The 18,219-nt window shown below is 40.0% G+C and overlaps 1 protein-coding gene across 2 annotated transcripts; it reads left to right on the plus strand.

Moving 5' to 3' along the window:
- The first annotated feature begins 2,282 nt into the window (after positions 1-2,282).
- Positions 2,283-6,441, plus strand: LOC103139526 (keratin, type II cytoskeletal 8-like). 2 transcript variants are annotated; one of them, XM_007554194.2, is made up of 10 exons: positions 2,283-2,559; positions 2,590-2,786; positions 3,989-4,197; positions 4,303-4,363; positions 4,461-4,556; positions 4,669-4,833; positions 4,945-5,070; positions 5,162-5,382; positions 5,475-5,533; positions 5,630-6,441. In XM_007554194.2, exons 1-10 carry the CDS (start codon positions 2,388-2,390, stop codon positions 5,737-5,739), a joined length of 1,416 nt encoding a protein of 471 aa, XP_007554256.1. In that variant the 5' UTR covers positions 2,283-2,387; the 3' UTR covers positions 5,740-6,441. The 2 variants fall into 2 exon arrangements, with proteins under 2 accessions (XP_007554256.1, XP_007554255.1); XM_007554193.2 differs by having other exon boundaries at positions 2,283-2,786.
- The last annotated feature ends 11,778 nt before the right edge of the window (positions 6,442-18,219 follow it).

Consider the following 18,219-nt stretch of genomic DNA (forward strand, 5'->3'; position numbering starts at 1 on the left):
CAGTTTAAATTGATTTACAAGGCAAATATAGTCATGAATCAAAAATCTAAATGTTTAAGATTTTATTTGTAATTTTAAATGTACACTATGTAAGACAGCAATGAGGAAGTTAGAGTGGAGAGGCCTTGTGACATCCAAAACTATAAAATCTCTTGGGTACAAACGGAGAGCTAACTCCTCCCAACTCCTTTACTACGAGCCGAGATGAAAGAAATTACATTATGTGGAACCTAAGCTATGTATGCATTTACTCTGCTTTCATTTATTCACAATGGAATTACAAAAATGAGACTGTAACATGTAAGCTACATGGATAGACTTGTATCACTTAGCCTCAACAGCTTCACTTTCCTATAGTTTCACTGATTTATTTGCTCTCCCTTTTCTTTAAGCGCAGTAACATATGCAGCAACCTATTGCAAGCAGCACTGCCTGACACAAGGTGCATTCTCTGCAAGATTATAATCTGTGCCATCTCAGACATCTTTAGCAAATTTCTTTCAGGTCGAACATGCATGAGTGCTCCATGTTACCCTGACTTGACCAGGCTTGGACTCTTTAATAACTACAGTCATGACCAGTGATGGCAATTCTAGCAAGAACAGAAAAGGCTCCACTGATTTAAAAAATATATATATTTATTATTAGTACTATGCTTAAATCTGTAACCAGACTTGGTCAAGAGCTCTGCCAAGTTGACTTAGCCAACTTGGACTTGGCTAAGTCCAAGTTTGTACATGGATTTAGCCAGTCCATGTACAAAACTGGACTGGCTAAATGCTGTTACTTCACCCAGCTACAATCGCTGCTCTGATTTATTGGCAGCTGCCGAGGACAAGAATGTACTCTGACTAATCCTGTCAAAATGTGTGGCACAGCTTAAAAAACACAGAGGACAAATGCAAATATTTGCAGGATTTTTATGGTTGTTGATAGTCAAAATGTCATGAAAAAAAAAAAAAGTTTTCTCACAAGAGAAAGTGCAGAGCAAGAATTTATTTGAGCTTTAGCTTAAAATTTGACACGTTTGTTAGAAGCTAAAGGCATGTGCATGTGAAAAGATGGAGAAGGATGACAAGAAATGCAGGCCTCTATTCCAAAAAAAATAAAAGTTGCAGTGAGAGAAACAACGCAATGAATGTGTTTGAGAATCCAGGGAGTGGGTTTAGCAAAAATGCATCAGGTAGAAAAACAACTTCAGAGTGTTCAATGCACATCGCTGATCAACCTCAGGGGATAATTTCAAGAAAAAGCATGTTAAGACTGAAAGGCTCTAAAGCACAAGTGTCAAACTCCAGTCCTGGGGGGGCACTGTCCTGCAACATTTAGATGTGCCTCTGCTGCATCACACCTGATGCAGCAGAATAATTAGGTCATTAGCAAGGCGCTGGAGAACTTATCTACACAAGAAGGAGGTAATTCAGCAATTTCATTCCAGTGTTTTTTAGCTGTGGCACATCAAAAAACTGCAGGAGAGTGGCCCTTGAGGACTGGAGTTTGACACCCCTGCCCTAAGGGGTCTTTTTCTTTTTACAGTCTTTTCTTTCAAAAACGTCTTGTATTATTGCAAAAATTTCATTAGATAACTCAGACAGAAAGATAAACTGTAATAAAGTTTTATATTTGGAGTTGTGTTCCCATGTTTGTTCTATTGTTTGCTTTTTGGCAAGAGGTTCAGCAGAAAGAAAATCTTATCTCTTGACATAAAATTGATCCTTTCAAAGGAAATCTGACAACTGAGGTTGGAAAAGGAGCAAGCCCATCATAGACTACATCACTTTGCAAAACTACCTAATGCACATAATTAGAATATAATGTTCTGCTATAAAGCTTTCTGTCTTGCTCAGAAATCTATTTGTGCATCCTCAACCCACTATGTCTTAGCTGAAATGTGTACTTGGTCATACATTATCTTTTAGTTGATCAATGTATTTCATTCAACTGTTTATTTTCACTATTATTTTGCCTGTAGCCCATGTAAATGCACAAAACATAGTAAAACTGATCCAAGATAAACCAAGTAACACCACAAAAAGGAGGTTCCCTGTAGCGCTTTGCCTCTACCTCGTCTCCTTTTTTTTCTCGCCGGAGTCTATCCCATGACAGGGTGTGTCACAGCTTATCTCCTGGCGATCCCTTCCTACCTGTTCAACAGGATTAGCCACTCCTGTTATTCAGCATAGGTGTGGAAAGCGGAGGCTTTACAGCAAAAAAGTGAGAGAACAGGTTGAGGTGGCTGAAGAAGAGCCTCCCCGCCCCCTGCTTGGTGCATAAAAGGAGACAGTATCAGCATTTGGACACTCAGAGGGACTTGGCTCTCCTTTTGAAGCTTTCGCATCTCCAGCTTTCCTTTGCTCAGCCAGCGGACAACCTTTAACTCTGCCAAAATGAGGAAGGCAATGTCAACCACAAGCTCCAACAGCATCCGAAGGTCCTACGCCACACCAGTCAGCAGTGTTTCCAGGACCAGCTACGGTTCCAGTTATGCCTCTGCACCCAGCTACTCTGGTGGTTTCAGCAGCACGTCTTTGAAGTCAGGAAGCTATGGTGGCCAGCAGAGTTTTGGCCAGCAGAGTTTTGGCCATCAGGGTTTTGGCCATCAGGGTTTTGGCCATCAGGGTTTTGGCCAGCAGGGTGTCGTGCCACATATCACAGCTGTCCAGGTCAACGAGAGTCTGCTGGCACCAATTCCTTACACCTTTGACAAATCCGTCGAGGTTATACGCACCCAGGAGAAGGAGCAGATCAAGACCCTCAACAACCGCTTCGCCTCCTTCATCGACAAGGTTGGTGTCAGCATCTCCACCCCGGTTCATTTACCGTAAGCTTGATTTGCCTTAGATAATTGCAGCTAATTCTACCATCTTTAACCGCTATGTGAAAGTAAATGACGAGAAAGTTGAACGCAAATGCAGTGTTTAGGATTTTTGTAGGCTGAAAGATGGAGACTGCAGAGCAGGGAAGCTGTGGATTGTATCCTTGCAGCACAGTCAGCTCTGACCTGTGGTGTCTAGAACCAGAGCAGCTCATAAAAATATTAAGTCAGACTTTCATGTGACAGTTTGCCTCCTCATCCTTTAATTCAGAAAAAAAAAAAAAATGAATCTACTGCGTTTGCCTGGATGGCCTGTCTGAGTCCATGGCAGCTAACTCTGCCCACTGAGTAAACATAGCATCAGTCATATCGATGCTCACTTCTCAGCTGGTCAACCGGAGTAAAGAACCGGGACATATCTGCACTGCTTCCATGGAGTCCAAAGTCTACCATTTGCACATTGCACACCTATCACCTGGTTGTTAGGGGCAACATGAATTTTAACTACATGGCTGTAAATTCACTTTCACCTGATTCTATCTTAAAACCACACATTTCAATTTGAAGTTAGATATGTCTTTTTTGTGCTCTGCAGTTTCCTGCAGACAGTTCAGAAAATAATCATTTCATGACACACTACTGCTTTGTCTTTTATGCCTAAAGTGCCACACCTAGTTTTTTTTTTTTTTATGGCTGGAGAAACATTGTGGTTATGATAACTCAATAGAGGCTGGAGGTTGAGTCATAGCCCAACAATACAAATATTTTCTGAGACGCTCCTAGTTTTATATGAACGTTTTGGTGTCATACCAATTTAAAGCTATTTATACCAACAAAACAAATAATTAAAGAGTATGCACTCAAACTGAGGCAGCGATGAGTTGCAACTGTTTCAGCAAAGGTGTGGCAGTTTAGATAGGTATACATGTAATCAGTCGCACAGTTAAAGGTAGACATTCTCAAGCATTATCCCTGAAGTGACACACCCTTTAAATCTTTGTTTTACACAACTCCTCCCAGTTTTTTTTTCTACTTTTATCTTTCAGCTTAAAATATTTTGTACTATCAAACATCATTCTGTATCATTTCAAATATATGAAGAGTACTACCTCAAAAACTAACTAAAAAAAAAAGACATAATGGAGTTTCTTTTTCTTCTTTTTTTTTCCATAGGTCCGTTTCCTGGAACAGCAGAACAAGATGCTGGAAACCAAATGGAGCCTCCTGCAGGAACAAACCACAACCTGCTCCAACATTGACGCCATGTTTGAGGCCTACATTGCCAACATGCGCAGACAGCTTGATGGGCTTGGCAACGAGAAGATTAAGCTGGAGGGAGAGCTGAGGAACATGCAAAACCTTGTTGAGGACTTCAAGCATAAGTTAGTATTTAGGGGGAAAAAAGCAGCATATATGCCCAGAGTTTCTTTCACTTTGCAGATATTGAAAGTGTGGTATGCTCATGATTTGGCTTTGTGTTTCACCAGGTACGAGGATGAAATCAACAAGCGTGCAGCTGCTGAGAATGAGTTTGTGCTCTTGAAGAAGGTGAGACAACATGAAAATGGCTCTTTTAATTGTTTCAGCTGCTTCTATGGATTAGTGTTGAAAAAGTCTCACGAATGCCTGCTTCTTGTACTTCCAGGATGTCGACGCTGCCTACATGAACAAGGTGGAGCTGGAGGCTAAAGTTGATGCTCTTCAGGATGAGATCAACTTCCTCAGGGCCGTGTACGAAGCTGTACGTATGACTTTTACGGTTGAAATCGAGCTACTTGATACAGAGTTATGACTATTAGTGTAGTCACAATTTTCTTGCACAAATGAGCTAATTTGGCAGCTTCTTTGTGTAGGAGCTTCGTGAGCTGCAGGGACAGATCAAGGACACCTCCGTCATCGTGGAGATGGACAACAGCCGTCACCTCGACATGGATGCCATTGTGGCTGAAGTCCGTGCTCAGTATGAGGAGATTGCAAACCGCAGCAAGGCTGAAGCAGAGATGTGGTACAAGCAGAAGGTAAGCAACGTTAAAGTCGATGTTCTTCCCCTTATTCGGCTGCAAAGTGTGAGCCTTTAACCTTCCTAATTGTTGATTTTTGATGTTCGGTTTTTATTTTTTGACTGACAGTACGACGAGATGCAGTCCTCTGCAGGACAGTGTGAAACAGACCTGCGCTCAACAAAGGCTGAGATCGCTGACCTGAAGCGCATGATCGCACGTCTTCAGAACGAGATCGAGGCTGTCAAAGCACAGGTGCGCTTCAGCGACCTCTCATCTGTCTGGCGTTATTATTGTTTAGAGTCTTGTTTAGACGTTCAGACGTTTGTGACATCATTTCCCACAGAAATCCAGCCTTGAGAGTCAGATCAGCGAGGCAGAGGAACGTGGCGAGCTGGCAGTAAAGGACGCCAGGGCTCGCATCAAGGATCTGGAGGAGGCTCTGACAAAGGCCAAGTCAGAGATGGCCAAGCAGGTGCGCGAATACAGTGACCTGTTGAACATCAAGCTCGCCTTGGACATTGAGATTGCAACCTACAGGAAGCTCCTGGAAGGAGAAGAGAACAGGTGGGGGAAAACTTAAATGCTTATGTTTCAAGGGTGAATTGTAAGCTCAAGCCACCACTTTAAGCACTAACATGCCGTCGTTTCTCTCAAAGACTGACCAGCGGAGGATCCTGCGCCACCATCCACGTGCAGCAGACCACCTCAGGCGGTGGTAGGTGTCCAGCGTGATTTATCATTATCACAAGTAAACCAGTGTAATAGCAAAGAAAAAGAAATGTTAACCTTCCCATTTTGTTTTCTACCACAGGAATGTCCAGCGGCAGCTCCGGATTTGGCTATGGTGGCATGTCTGGTGGTTATGGTGGCACCATCACCAAGTCTGTCACACAGCAAAGCAGTTCCAAAAGATACTATTGAAGTCTTTTAAAAGGAGAGCCATCCTCTTTGCACCCTTCAGAAACTTCTTTTTTTTTTTTAAATCTGTGCTAAATCTCTACCCTTTCATGGTGCTAAGCAATGCTGTCACATGTGTTCAAGAAACTAGCTGAGCATCCCCAAAATAATCAGCAGCTCTTAAAACTGGTAACATTTGTCTGTCTTGTTCAACAACATATAACAGAAGTTTCTGAAGGCTCAGGTCAGTTAACATGGCAATGTTTTCTTTTTCTTTCTGCACTGACATAAAAACATGAAAAAGAGAAACAAAGGCTAATGTGGAGGAGTAAAATGGAGATAGTTTGAACAGCTGCGCTATGATGCTTTAGCAGTCTGTGTGGCAAAACAATCTGGCTTTTCGGTTGCCTGATCTGCTTGATGCTTAACTGGAGCAAGTCACCGGCCGAACCTAAAACACTGGAAAAATATGAAATTTGAAACGTTTAGTGAATGAACATGTTTACGTTTGAACCCTGTGAGCTGATTGGTTATTGACTTGCTCCTTTTTGTCTTGTTCAAACTCTCATTCAGTTTTTTTTTTTTTTTTCCCTCCAGTTGCCTTTGACCTCAAATGATGTTGAAGCCAGGTTTACTTTATGGAAGCATTCAGAGTGGCTTGAAGCTTGAATGTTATTGAAGTCTGTATGAACATCCCATTAAAGTAAATCTGAGAAAAAAAAACAACAACAAAAAAGTCTCTCTCTTTATTATTGTTTTGATTACTGAAAACAAAAGTAAGCATGTTTTATAAGTTTTTTTTTTTTTTTTTTTTTAGCGATGAAGCCTTCACATAGGGTAAAAATGTCCCACAACTGGAGTTTCTAGTCATGTTCTAATATGACTGCACATCAGCACACAAAGCAAAGTCCACAAGGAGCATGGTGAGGAAAAATCTGCAAAGTTTCCTGACATCAACCCAACAGAGCAGCTTTGGGATGAAACAGACCAGAAACTTTCTAATACCACATCTTACCTCACAAATGGGTTTCTGGTAGAATGAGCCAATATTAGAATAATAATAATAATACCACTCCTAAACTTTCCAAGGGGTTTACAGGCTGGACCAAAATTGTATTTAATCCTTTGACTAAAGAAAAGGATGTCACATGTAAGTGTGAAAGTAGAAGAGCAAATACTTTTGACAATAGAGTCACAGGAAGGAAACCTGTGGTTGTACTCGTAAGCGTTCATATTGATGTAATTATGTGCGGATATCCGACTGGTTAAACGTTTGTGATCAGAGCATGTCAAAGGCGAGAAAGTCAGACGTCGTTACGGTACAAACATTTAGAAGTAGTCGTCAGCCACCCAGGGAATATTTTTTTCTGCATCAACATGCTTCAGGCTAGTCAATCATTATTCGAGCTTCTACAGGGGAGTCTAGTGTTTGTACAGCTAGATGCACCATTTAGGGACCATTCAGAAACTGTTATCAAACTGTTATCGGCTGATTTTAATGTAGTCGTGTGAAACAGATTGCATTTTTTAAAAAGCACAGAAGGATGTGTCTTTAAATACCACCTACTAATTAGAATAAGTCATAATAATGATGCCGGTACATGCAAAAAAGTCTTATGTAGCTAATAATAATAATAATAATAATAATAAACATTTAGAGGAGAATTTTCCCCACCTCGAGGTAGATAAAAGGAAATCACTCACATTGCTTTGAGCTATTTCATTTTGCTGTTATGAGCATTTAGGGTAGGGTTAGGGTTATTTGTCCTGAAGACAATACTCCAATCAGGTCTCAGTGTTTATGGCCTTGCTACATTGTAAATCCTCACTAGTTTTCCCCGTAGTATAAAATGTACAAACAGAAGCAGAAGCTGACAGGTACCTATCAGCTTGCTCAGCTTTGGGAAGAGGCGGAAAGGCGTTACGATAAGCAGTGAAGACAAACAGTGGAGGGGCACCATGGATTTATTGGGGGTTTTTTCCCTCCATACTAACAGCGAACAACTAATACCCACTGTTACTTTCTGGTATAACAAAAAACCCACCAAAGCTTATATGACGTGTACAATTCAAAAGGTATGCCTTCAGCAATGTGCGGTCTTCTGCTGGCCATAGCGCAGACAGAGTGCAGACAGTGATGCTGCTGACACCAAGCACACACCAACCGTGAAAACAAGAATGAATCAAAGCAACACTCCATGTGTGCTTATAATGAGTGAATAGCATTATAACATGACATGCATGTCAATTTTACACAATACTCCCCCTTTTAAATTCATACTGTGTTTTTTTATTTCATTTACACCTGTTGTTGCTCAGGTGTTTGGTTCTACTGCCTCTTTGTACAACATAAATGGATTTCATCTGAGTAATGTCAAGGAAGATAACCCACATGGGCCTGAGCAGCTGCAGAAGTAGCAGCTTTGTTTCAGCGCTGCCTCTCTCTGCCCTCCAGCTGATGCATTGTGTCTGCTGACCGGTGTTCAGATGCTCCAGCTCTTAAATTGGGATAGATTTATAGAGCTGTCAGTTGTGCTCTTGCAGCTTTGGCCTTAGTAAAAAGAGGAGCAAGAGTATTTATTTTTGTTTGTTTAGGGTGTTGAATTATTTGGGGTATTCTAAACGATTGCATGTTTGGCATTGACATATATATAAGATGATTTTTTTTTTTTTTTTAAATTCGCAGACAAGTCCTCAGCATCTTTTGACTGACTTAATGCATGCAGAATGCTGCTTCATCTTCTGTTATTGATGCTCACCACCGAGGAGCTGCTGAATGGTTCTTTCTTCCAGCCTTACTCTCGAATCAGGGATAGGACAGGAGGAGTGGAGACAGACTGTCTTTGCCGGGTCAGCTGAGGAAATGATTAATGGTTGCACTAATTTTAAACAATGTGAACTAAATTTCTGGTTCCAGAACCAGCACTGGGTAAAATGGAGCACTGCCCGACGGTCCAGGTAAGACCTGCAGTCTTCCTCATGTCACACACCTGCTGCAAATTGTTGAGCAATATTGGTAAAATATCAATAGAAGGTGATTGAGATGCTTTACCAGGATGGCGGTACTTGTTTAACTCATGTTATCTGGAGCAGCTTTTCAAAACAAACATGGTACATGTCACACTCATTTCACGTTTACTTGATTTGATTGTTTGCTAAACCAAAATACAACAGATTAGAGATCTTTGCAGTCCCAGTATGAAAATCATGCCTCCATTCCCCCATACAGAGGCTTATTGTTTTTACTTTTCTTGATTGTAAGCTAAACATATATTTAATGCTTCATTAAAAAAAAGAAAAATAAATAAAAGTTGATTGTTGTGGGCATGGGTCTCAATGTATACAGAGATTTTAAGAAGTTATTGTTTTAAAACACAATTTTCTATTATGCCATTCTTAATTTCTAAGGTTATTTGTAGAAATGCCAGAGGACTTTTTATCTGGCTGACTGAAAAAAAAGGGTTGGATCTCTTTTTCCAAGTTTAGGACAAAGATAAAATTGGCTGTTTGCAAATATATCTGGTCATGAAAAAAAATTATGCAAATTAAAAGCGCTCCATCTAATTCTACAGTTGGTTCGCTGTGAGCGGTCTGCCTTGTAGTTGAGTTCAAACTGAACCCAAATCACAACTTCAATGTTTTTGGGTTTTAGTTTGAGTTTCTATTCGTTCTTGGGTTTTGGTATTCTTGGTGTTTGTTCTATGGCCTGGTATTGGTTCTTCTGAGTTTGGTGTTTAGTCCTTTTATTAGCTTTACAAATTGTGTTCTGCATAGTTGTTTTTCCTGTTCCCTGTGTATTTATTTAGTGTCCCTTCCTGCACTTCTCTTCTGCAATATACTCTGTTTAGTTTAGCTTTTTCTTCTTTTTTGTTGCCAGATTAACCTGTTATTCTGCCTGTCATGCCCCAAGACCAGCCTCTGATTCCTTTGTTTACCTCCAAATCTGTAACACAGTGCCACCGATTATGTATAGAAGAAACACTGAAGAGAAGAAATAAATATGTTCTGCTGTAAAAGTATTTGATGCAATGTATTACATGTATTCCTTTAAAAACACTTATAGCATAATTAAAACAGAGTTCTGTGTTTAGGAAGTATCAAAAGGGTGATGTTAAACACCAGATACTATGTACAGAGATGACTGATCCAATGTGCTTGTTTAGAGCTTTTCCACTCAGCTTATCTTTAGCTGTAGCAAACAAATGAATGAGTTAAGCTACATGGAAAAACTGCAGCAAACTAGGACCAAGTGGTTTGTTTTGCAAATTCTCTCTCTCTCTATGGTCCCGGTGGCACAAAAACCAGCCCTGGCTTATACCCCAAACCAGTATATTTACCCATCACTGATGTTGCTGTAGCGCAGCGATAGTCCCAGTCAGTAAATAAGTTATTATTTTTGGAGTAATACAAATTTTAAACATGAATTGATTTTTCATTTTTCATTGAATTAGACTGAACATCCAGTCCTACAAGCCACCCAAAACATAAGCTGCTCCCACAGACGCTCATACATTGATACACCAAAATCCAGATCCGTAGGCACTCTAGTGCTAAGCGCCTCGCCCAGGCCTACATCGACATGCGAGCACGTGAAAAGCTGAAATTGAACCCAAAACGTTCAAAACTCCAAGATGATGACATGAACAGAGAACAGCATATACTGAGACTTTACATGGATACACTATGTGAAAAATATTTAAATCTTCTACATGCACTAAAATGTACTGACTAGTGCAAAAAGTTTGACTTTGAATGTGTTTACATTTTGATTCACCTGATAGTATTTTCTGAAGAAAATGTGCCAGACGGTGCACATTCAAGGAGAATGACGCTTATTACAACTGCATTATTAGAGTGAAGACTGAAATATAAGTGAATATCGTTTGGCATAAAAACAACCATTTTACGAAAGCTCAAACATAGATCTACAAAACAACTATAAGTTAACATAAAAACAGCTTCATAGAGCTGAAGAAAGAGGAAGATTTTTGAGGTCTTTGGCAGCTCAAGACAGCACTGAAGTCTGGATGTTTTTTCCAGGCAGCTTTAAACGCCCCCATCCCATTATAGCCTCTGACTTGTGACTTTTTTTTTTTTCTTCAAGGAAGCATAAAAACTTTCATCCTTTGAAATCAAACTTTTGCTGTGTCCTCTTAAGAAATCTTTCTGAGGACATAGAAAGAGGGAACCGTATCAGAACGTGTCATTTTAGAGCGCTTATGCAAGCCTAATGGGTTGTCAGCTTCTATCAGAACAGCCTGACTCTTGACACTGGGTCTACCAGAAAGGCTTCACAGACAAAACTGTCACTGTGCTTTCACAGCAGCTTTTTAAGATTTACTTCTCCGCTGTCCGTAAAGAACAAGCTAATTCTCGCAATCTAAATTGAAAACTGCTGGAGGGTAAAATCACAGTGTGTCAAACACAAGCGAGTGCCAAGACCAGAGAGAACCATAAAGAGGCTGATGCGTTGGCACCCATCGGGAGGAGGGGCGATGTTATGACCTTGAGCCTGGAGAAAAAAAATAGTCGAACAGAGAAATGCACACTACCTACTATCTGTGTGCTCTCTGCTTTTCATAAACTTACAGTTATTCTCAAAATTATTCATACCGCGGACGGATTTAGATTTCAAATTATTTTCATTCAACCAAGAAATGTGTTTTTGAAAAGAAATGAGATAAGCATATCAGTTAAATAAAATTGCTTTATGCACATTTCTGGATATGTACCTCTTGAAGAAACCAGGCTTGCTTGTGCCATCAGACTGTCTCGATTTGTTTAATACATGGTTTCTACATGGCTCTATAGTAGCAGGTTAGGCCCTTCATTTGTGCAGATCTCGACCTTAGCAATTTTGATCCATTTTCCATGTGATGGTGAAACATTTTTCTCCATTCCCATAAATGTGTTTATTGTAGCCTTGAATAAGGATTTATACCACCTAGAAAGTGAGAAATTAGCGTAAGAGGCTTTATCTGTCAAAAGAAAAAGAAAAAAAGATCCTGCTGTCATCTTTCACATTGATCTTTTATGGATGCCAAGTTTGTTTTATGTCACCGAGCTCACCATTAAGGATTTTTCCTCCTTGTGCTGGTGCGTGTGGCTTTTGCTTCTCTGCAGGGGGAATCGTCCAGCGCTGGTTCAGAGAGGCAGGTTGATTAAACTCAGCTCTGGTGCTGGGCTAATCGTCTTCTCCTTTTTCACTGAGTAGCCCGGTGGGAAGGCTGCCTGCAGCTTCTGACGCTTGTGTGACTAAAGTTGTTGCAGTTCTGAAACTGCAACAACTTTGGTTTTTGCAGTTTCAATGAATTCCTCCTGGGTTTCCAATGTGTTGCTGAAACCCAGGAATTTAAAGTAAGCCATAGCTGTCAATTGATTATGCTTCTGTGTATAGCTAAATAACTACACACATATTTCTCAGGCTTAGTTATCTCAAGCATTTATGGTGAAAAGGTCACATTTCAACACGTACACACAGCTAAACGCCCCGCCACGTATTTCTCACACTGAGAAGAAATGGATATGACGTGTTTAGTTATGTATAATTGATAAACAAAGTGTAATAGGACCCTTGATTATAATGACTGGTTGTAGATTCAGATACATTAAAGTTATCGCCATTTACCTGGTAATCTGAAACAACAAATACCCCTGGTTATGCCGGGATGAATTTCAAAATAAGTCCATTGTGATCCTTTAGCCAGTAAATTATTTCATTAATGTGCTTCTGCATACTGCAAAAAGGGAAGGGCCCAAAATGAAAAACCCTGATACAATAACTCCACTTCTTTTAAAACCTGCAGGATCTGCAAACAATAAAGTGAATTTTCTTTCAATTCTGAACCGTTTAGAGTCACCCACAATGACGTCTATGTTTCGTTTGCTGTGGATACACGTGCTTATTGTTGTGCCACGTTTGGTAAAAATGCACTCAGACGTGCAGGCTATGTCCGAAGCATGTATAAGAAAACATATTCCAGAAGGATCATGTGCAAGAAGATTCCTGCTTTAAAAGCGTCCCTGTGCAAAATCAAATCTGACTAACCAAAAATCAGTCCAGCACAGCACTTTGTTCACATCCTCTATTCTATTTAATCATTCTCCCAACAAAACTAATGTGTGTGGTAAGTTTCATGTCTTTGCATATCTGATCGTGACGTTCTTTTTAAGAAAGAAGAGAGGCAAACTAGAACTTTCATATTGTTGCATGATGGACAAGTACCAGATTGCTTTTTATTTGATTTTATTTTACAACGCATACTTGAATCAGAAAGCTCACCCTGTATTCAGCAAAATGAGAGTGTTTCATCTCTCAGGCTTATTAGCTGGGATAATTATTATTGTCTGCTGTTTTCCACAGGTAAACTGAAAACATTATGTCAGTGTTTACCTGTGGAAAACTGGTTGATTGTCCTTGCTGTGTCCTTTAACAGAAATATGGTGCTAATACTTGTTCTGCAGTAGTTTCATTACTGATTATTGACCAACAATGATCAATTACCGCTGTCATTGTGTGCTGCAACCTTTTGAGATGTGCTTCTCCTGCAAAAGATGCTCTGTGCCATTTGCTTCCCCGTTTCCTTCAACCATGAAGGACATATGATTTGAATTCCTCCTGGCCTGTGCAATCTTGCGTCCGATGATTTCCACTTGTTACGGTCATGTTTCCTGGCTGCTCAGCATCCATTAGTGACACTGATTAACCCCGCGGTGTGTGACTGTTTGCCACTTGATGGGGCCAGACAGCCAAAGGATCTGAGAACAGGCCAAGCCAGAGGAGACTTGTTAAAATGTATGAGTTTCATCACATCTTATTGGGGCTTTTTCATCTGCTCGGTTAAAAACCGAGACGTGCCGGACTGCTGCTGAATGAGACCGTCAATTGCATTTTCAATGAGGCTGCCTCTTGAAAAGTGATGTGTATGGCTAGCCTGTAATTTGCTCCCTCTTCAGTTGAAAACACGTCGCTGGCAAAAGCTCTCTGAAAATAAGCAACAGCAAATGAGTCATTTTTTTTCTTCTCCTTTTGGTAAAACGATGAATCTGTCACATCGTTGCTGAAACACTTTTTTTCAGAGGAAGAAACATTGAAACAACCGCAAGACAAAGGCATTTCCTCCTAGGTTTGGTCACCGTGTAAAAATGCAAGCACAAAATTATACTTGAAAGTATAACATCTCACATAAATTGTGTTTTATGTTTATAGCCAAGATGTCGACATACAGTATTTGTGTGAACAGTGCGATCACTTAACATTCGGTCTCTGCGGATCGTGTGCAGATTTGAAAATGTTCCCCCTTTGAAATTACACCTGTATTTTTACCGCATTTTCTAGAGTGCAACCTACAGGACTGACATGCCTGAGAGGTGAAAGGTGTTTGCGCTCTTTGTGCCCCAGGGAGCTGGTCCGACTACTTTTATCTCAAATGAGTGGACCGCTGAAGGACTGCTGACAGTGAGAGAAATTATTTTTAGCTCTGCTTGTCCAGAGCTGTCTTACTGTATGCTGCTGAATAACTTTGATATCATGTCTGCTTTTCAAGAGTAGCGTAAAAACTTTTTTTTTTTATTCTTTTTTTTTAAGCTAAATCTTAGACATAAAGGAACCTAGATATTTATTTGGACCTCTGGTGCAGATGTGTAAACCATTTTAAAATATATTCTGAAAGACAAAATATGTCAAACACATTCATTAAATGTATTAGACTGAGGAAAGTCCGCATGTGTAGTAATGTGGAATCAAACAAGCATCGGCGATATAAAGACAGACAGCAATGGACATGCACCAACTGCTTCCCTCTGTCAGTGAACGCAACACGGCATCCATCATCAGAGATGAGCTGCAGCTCATCACTACCTCATCCCTCTTAAATTCAGAATTTTTTTTTATTTTGATCATACAGAAAACTAAATTTATCGTTATCAAGTGGACAAATTGGTTTTCTCTCACCGTGGTTCGTGTTGTCTTTATTTATCATGATATCAGTTCTTTCTTCGACTGCACGTCTTTATCCTTATCAGTCTGGAAATGGAGTGACTCACCTGAACGTGTCCATATCCACAGTCACAATCATTGGAACAGTTTAAGATCTTACAAATCTGGAACTAATTCCATGAAGAATGGGGGTCGAGAACCCAAGTTGAACGTGACACCATGCAAAGCCTCAGAAGATCGTAGAGCATTTATCAGAAAATACATCTGGAAAAAAGTTTTTTATTGCCTTGTTATTGGCTGGAAATAAGACTTTTTACAGACCATGTTTTAAGGAGACTAACTATTCAAATTGGCACAAATTGGCTCAGGGTTGGAGGAGACCTGAATGACACTCGATTTAGCGGGGAGAAAAAACGCTGAAGCTCCTCACAATCAAGAGGAGTAGAAACAAACAGAAAGGAAACTCTAAAATTGTAATAATTTCTTGGTTTGTATTTTGTAGCAACCAAGGTACTCCTGAGAGAAATTTGTGGCTTTATTCTGATTTCATCTGTTAACAGTAAATGTCTGACATTGGCAGCTGCTGCGCTGATTGGAGGTTGCAGTTCGCGAGATTCGGTCCCTGTGTGTGTGGCGAAATACAGAATGAGCTGATTGGTATGCAGACACACAGTATGCTCCACGTGAGACGCCGCCCTGTGATCCGCAGCCCTTAATCTGTGTTGTTTGTGGTCACAACTCTGCAGGAATGTGCTTCGAATAGCAACCGACTGTTCAGGATTCTTTTTTGAAGACATCTCAGATTAGTATTCTGAGTCACGGACAGATTTTAACTCATGCCTGACGTGTTCCTTATCTCTCGGATGGTCAGCTGTGTTTTGCCGCCACAGCTCTGGACTTTGCTGTAGTTAGTGTGATTATGTTTGCGTTGCCAAAAAAGTGGCCTTGTGAGAACTAGGGGCAACAGGAACACTGCACCCCCTGCTGGAGGAACTGCTAATTATGGGCAGTGATACTAAAATAATTGAATCTCAAGTCAAATACATCTATATGATAGTATTTGTGATGTTTTTTTAGGTTTTTATCAAATGATAAAGTTGTATGATTATTTGGATATAAAATAATAATAATAATAATAATAATAATAATAATAATAATAATAATAATAATAATAATCTAGAATCCAATGAAACTATAACATATGTACATATGTATAAAGTTATATTAGCTAATATCTATCTACCTATCAACCTTCCGACCCTTCTAGCTGCAGGCATTAGCATCAAAAGGACTAGAGATTTGTATGATCTCTCTTCAGTCACCTCTTGGGATTTATGGGAAAGGTATCCTCTTCATTTGTTCTGGCAGGATCTGGGCGGTGGGCCATCTATGGGTTCAAGACAACAAAAATAACAATACCTTCAAACAGAGACTCCTTAAAGTCTACAGAATGGATTCATGGAGATTAATTACAAAATGAGCCGAGGTAATATTTCCCTTTATGCCCGTTTAAAACCTCCCTCTATTGTGTAGTTCAATACTCCGTGTTTGATATGAAATGCGGGCTTTGTAAGAAAAAGGACAATTGTAAATCTCAGTTTTCTAATTACGGCTGGATTTTGTAGCCGTCTGTTTTGTGCGCATTGCAAAGAAAAAGTCAAAGTGCTGTACGGTTGTAATTAAAGCTAAACATGGGGTGTATTTGTCAGATATTTCAACAATATAAAAACAAAAATCAAAGCAGTATTTGATATCAAAACTACAACTCTCTAATTTAGATGTTGAATAAATTGCACGAGTTAAAATCCTTTAAAGGACATAATTCTGCGATGTAAGCCCTTTATTCCTCAGAACTGCTGGGACCTCATCCAGAAAGTCTAATTCTTAAACAAACCAAGCATGGAAAGCAAACTTTGACAATTATTTTTTGCATAATCTCTCAATATGATTGTCCATATTCCTGGGTCCTTCATAGTCTGGCTTATCTTCGGCTCACCCAGTAAATTTCCCACAGGTCTGAGGACTTGATTCTGTGTCGCTTGAATCATTTCTTTGTTATTTTCTCCGTGTTTTTTTTTCTTTTCTTTTTTATTTATTTTACTATTGGCTTCTTGAAAGACTCAGTGATGACAGATTGTCACATTGCCGGCACAGACCAGCAGATTTGTATTAACCCTTTCACTAACCCTAAGTTCACAATATCATGGATTCTTATGTCCCAGTGCTTCTGAAAGTAAAACAAGCCCACAGCATCGTCAAACCTCTACAATACCTAACAGTGGGCTACATGAACTTTACCTGATATTCATCCTTCATCCGTATGTGATTGCTAGTTGCACCAATAATTGTGTCACATATAATTTTGGTAAAAAAATTTTTAGTCTACAGGTGTTTTTGTCTCCACTGAATAAATGCTGTCAAATTTAAGGTTGGATTTTACAGATTATGCTACATCAGTGAAAGTTTAGTTTATTCAGTGGTTTTACTGGAGGTGTCAACAACTGTGGGTGGCACCACCCACTTGCTCCGCAACTTGCACAATGCACTTGTGCTTGTACACACTTCAACACAATTTGCCACCACTGGCAAGAGCGTTTGATCCATTTTCCTCATACTCGATGTGTTTGTTATCGCTTGCAGGACTGCACAATTTATCTCTCTATCAGTTCTCTTTCAGGTCTCCTCCCTCTGGATGCCCAGTACTTCATCCATCTCCGTTATGTAGGATTCGGTGTAATACTGTTTCTGTGCTTTCTCACTTTTCCCCCTGACCTCTCTTCCAACTCTCAGGCCAATTTGCTCCCTCTTTCTGAAGGGAAATCATTTCAAGCTTGTGTTTCTGCAGCGTTTGATCACAGACCAGAACACAGCAGCTCCCGCTCATTTTTCCTAATGTATTTGTTGTAGCTGTGTGACTATGTTGACTGTTACACCTCATTTCATCAATCACACGTACACACACTCCTCCGCAGACTTAAAATATTGCCCCATTTTTCTTTGCAAAATAGCTCAAACATGGTCAAAGTGGATGCAGAACATTTTTCAAGAGTTACTCAAATTTTGCTGAAACAAGATGAAAAGATTATATAATTTAATGGTATATTTTGCTTTCCAGTAATTAATAAAAGACTGCTGAATATCTCCAGATCTGCATCAGAAATTCACTAACGAACTAAGACATTCCAGAAGCGGCTTAAGCTAACTATTAGAAATCCTCTCACTATGTATTTCAGTAACCTCCAAGTCATCCCTGCTTCTCCTGAGGGAGGTCATGAGCAGCTGTGTAATCCAATCAGTCTTCTGAGACTGAGGGAGGAGGAACGGAAACAAGATGAGGAAGGCGTACTCTACTTTTACTGTGCAATAGATTAGTGACGGTGGCAGGTCATTACATACTTGGAACCTGAAGCTAATCAGAGTGTCAGTACAGGCCAGCACGCCCTCTAAAAATGATCACCTCCGCTTTACCTTTCAGTGCTCCTCGTTCATTCTGTGGTGTTGACAAAAAGCTGACGTTTTTATGGCAGCGCGTTGTGCCTTCCTTTTGCCAACGCTGCAGGATGTCC

This window comes from Poecilia formosa, unplaced genomic scaffold (genome assembly GCF_000485575.1).
Source record: "Poecilia formosa unplaced genomic scaffold, Poecilia_formosa-5.1.2 Scaffold62, whole genome shotgun sequence".
In the NCBI taxonomy this organism is placed as follows: domain Eukaryota; kingdom Metazoa; phylum Chordata; class Actinopteri; order Cyprinodontiformes; family Poeciliidae; genus Poecilia; species Poecilia formosa.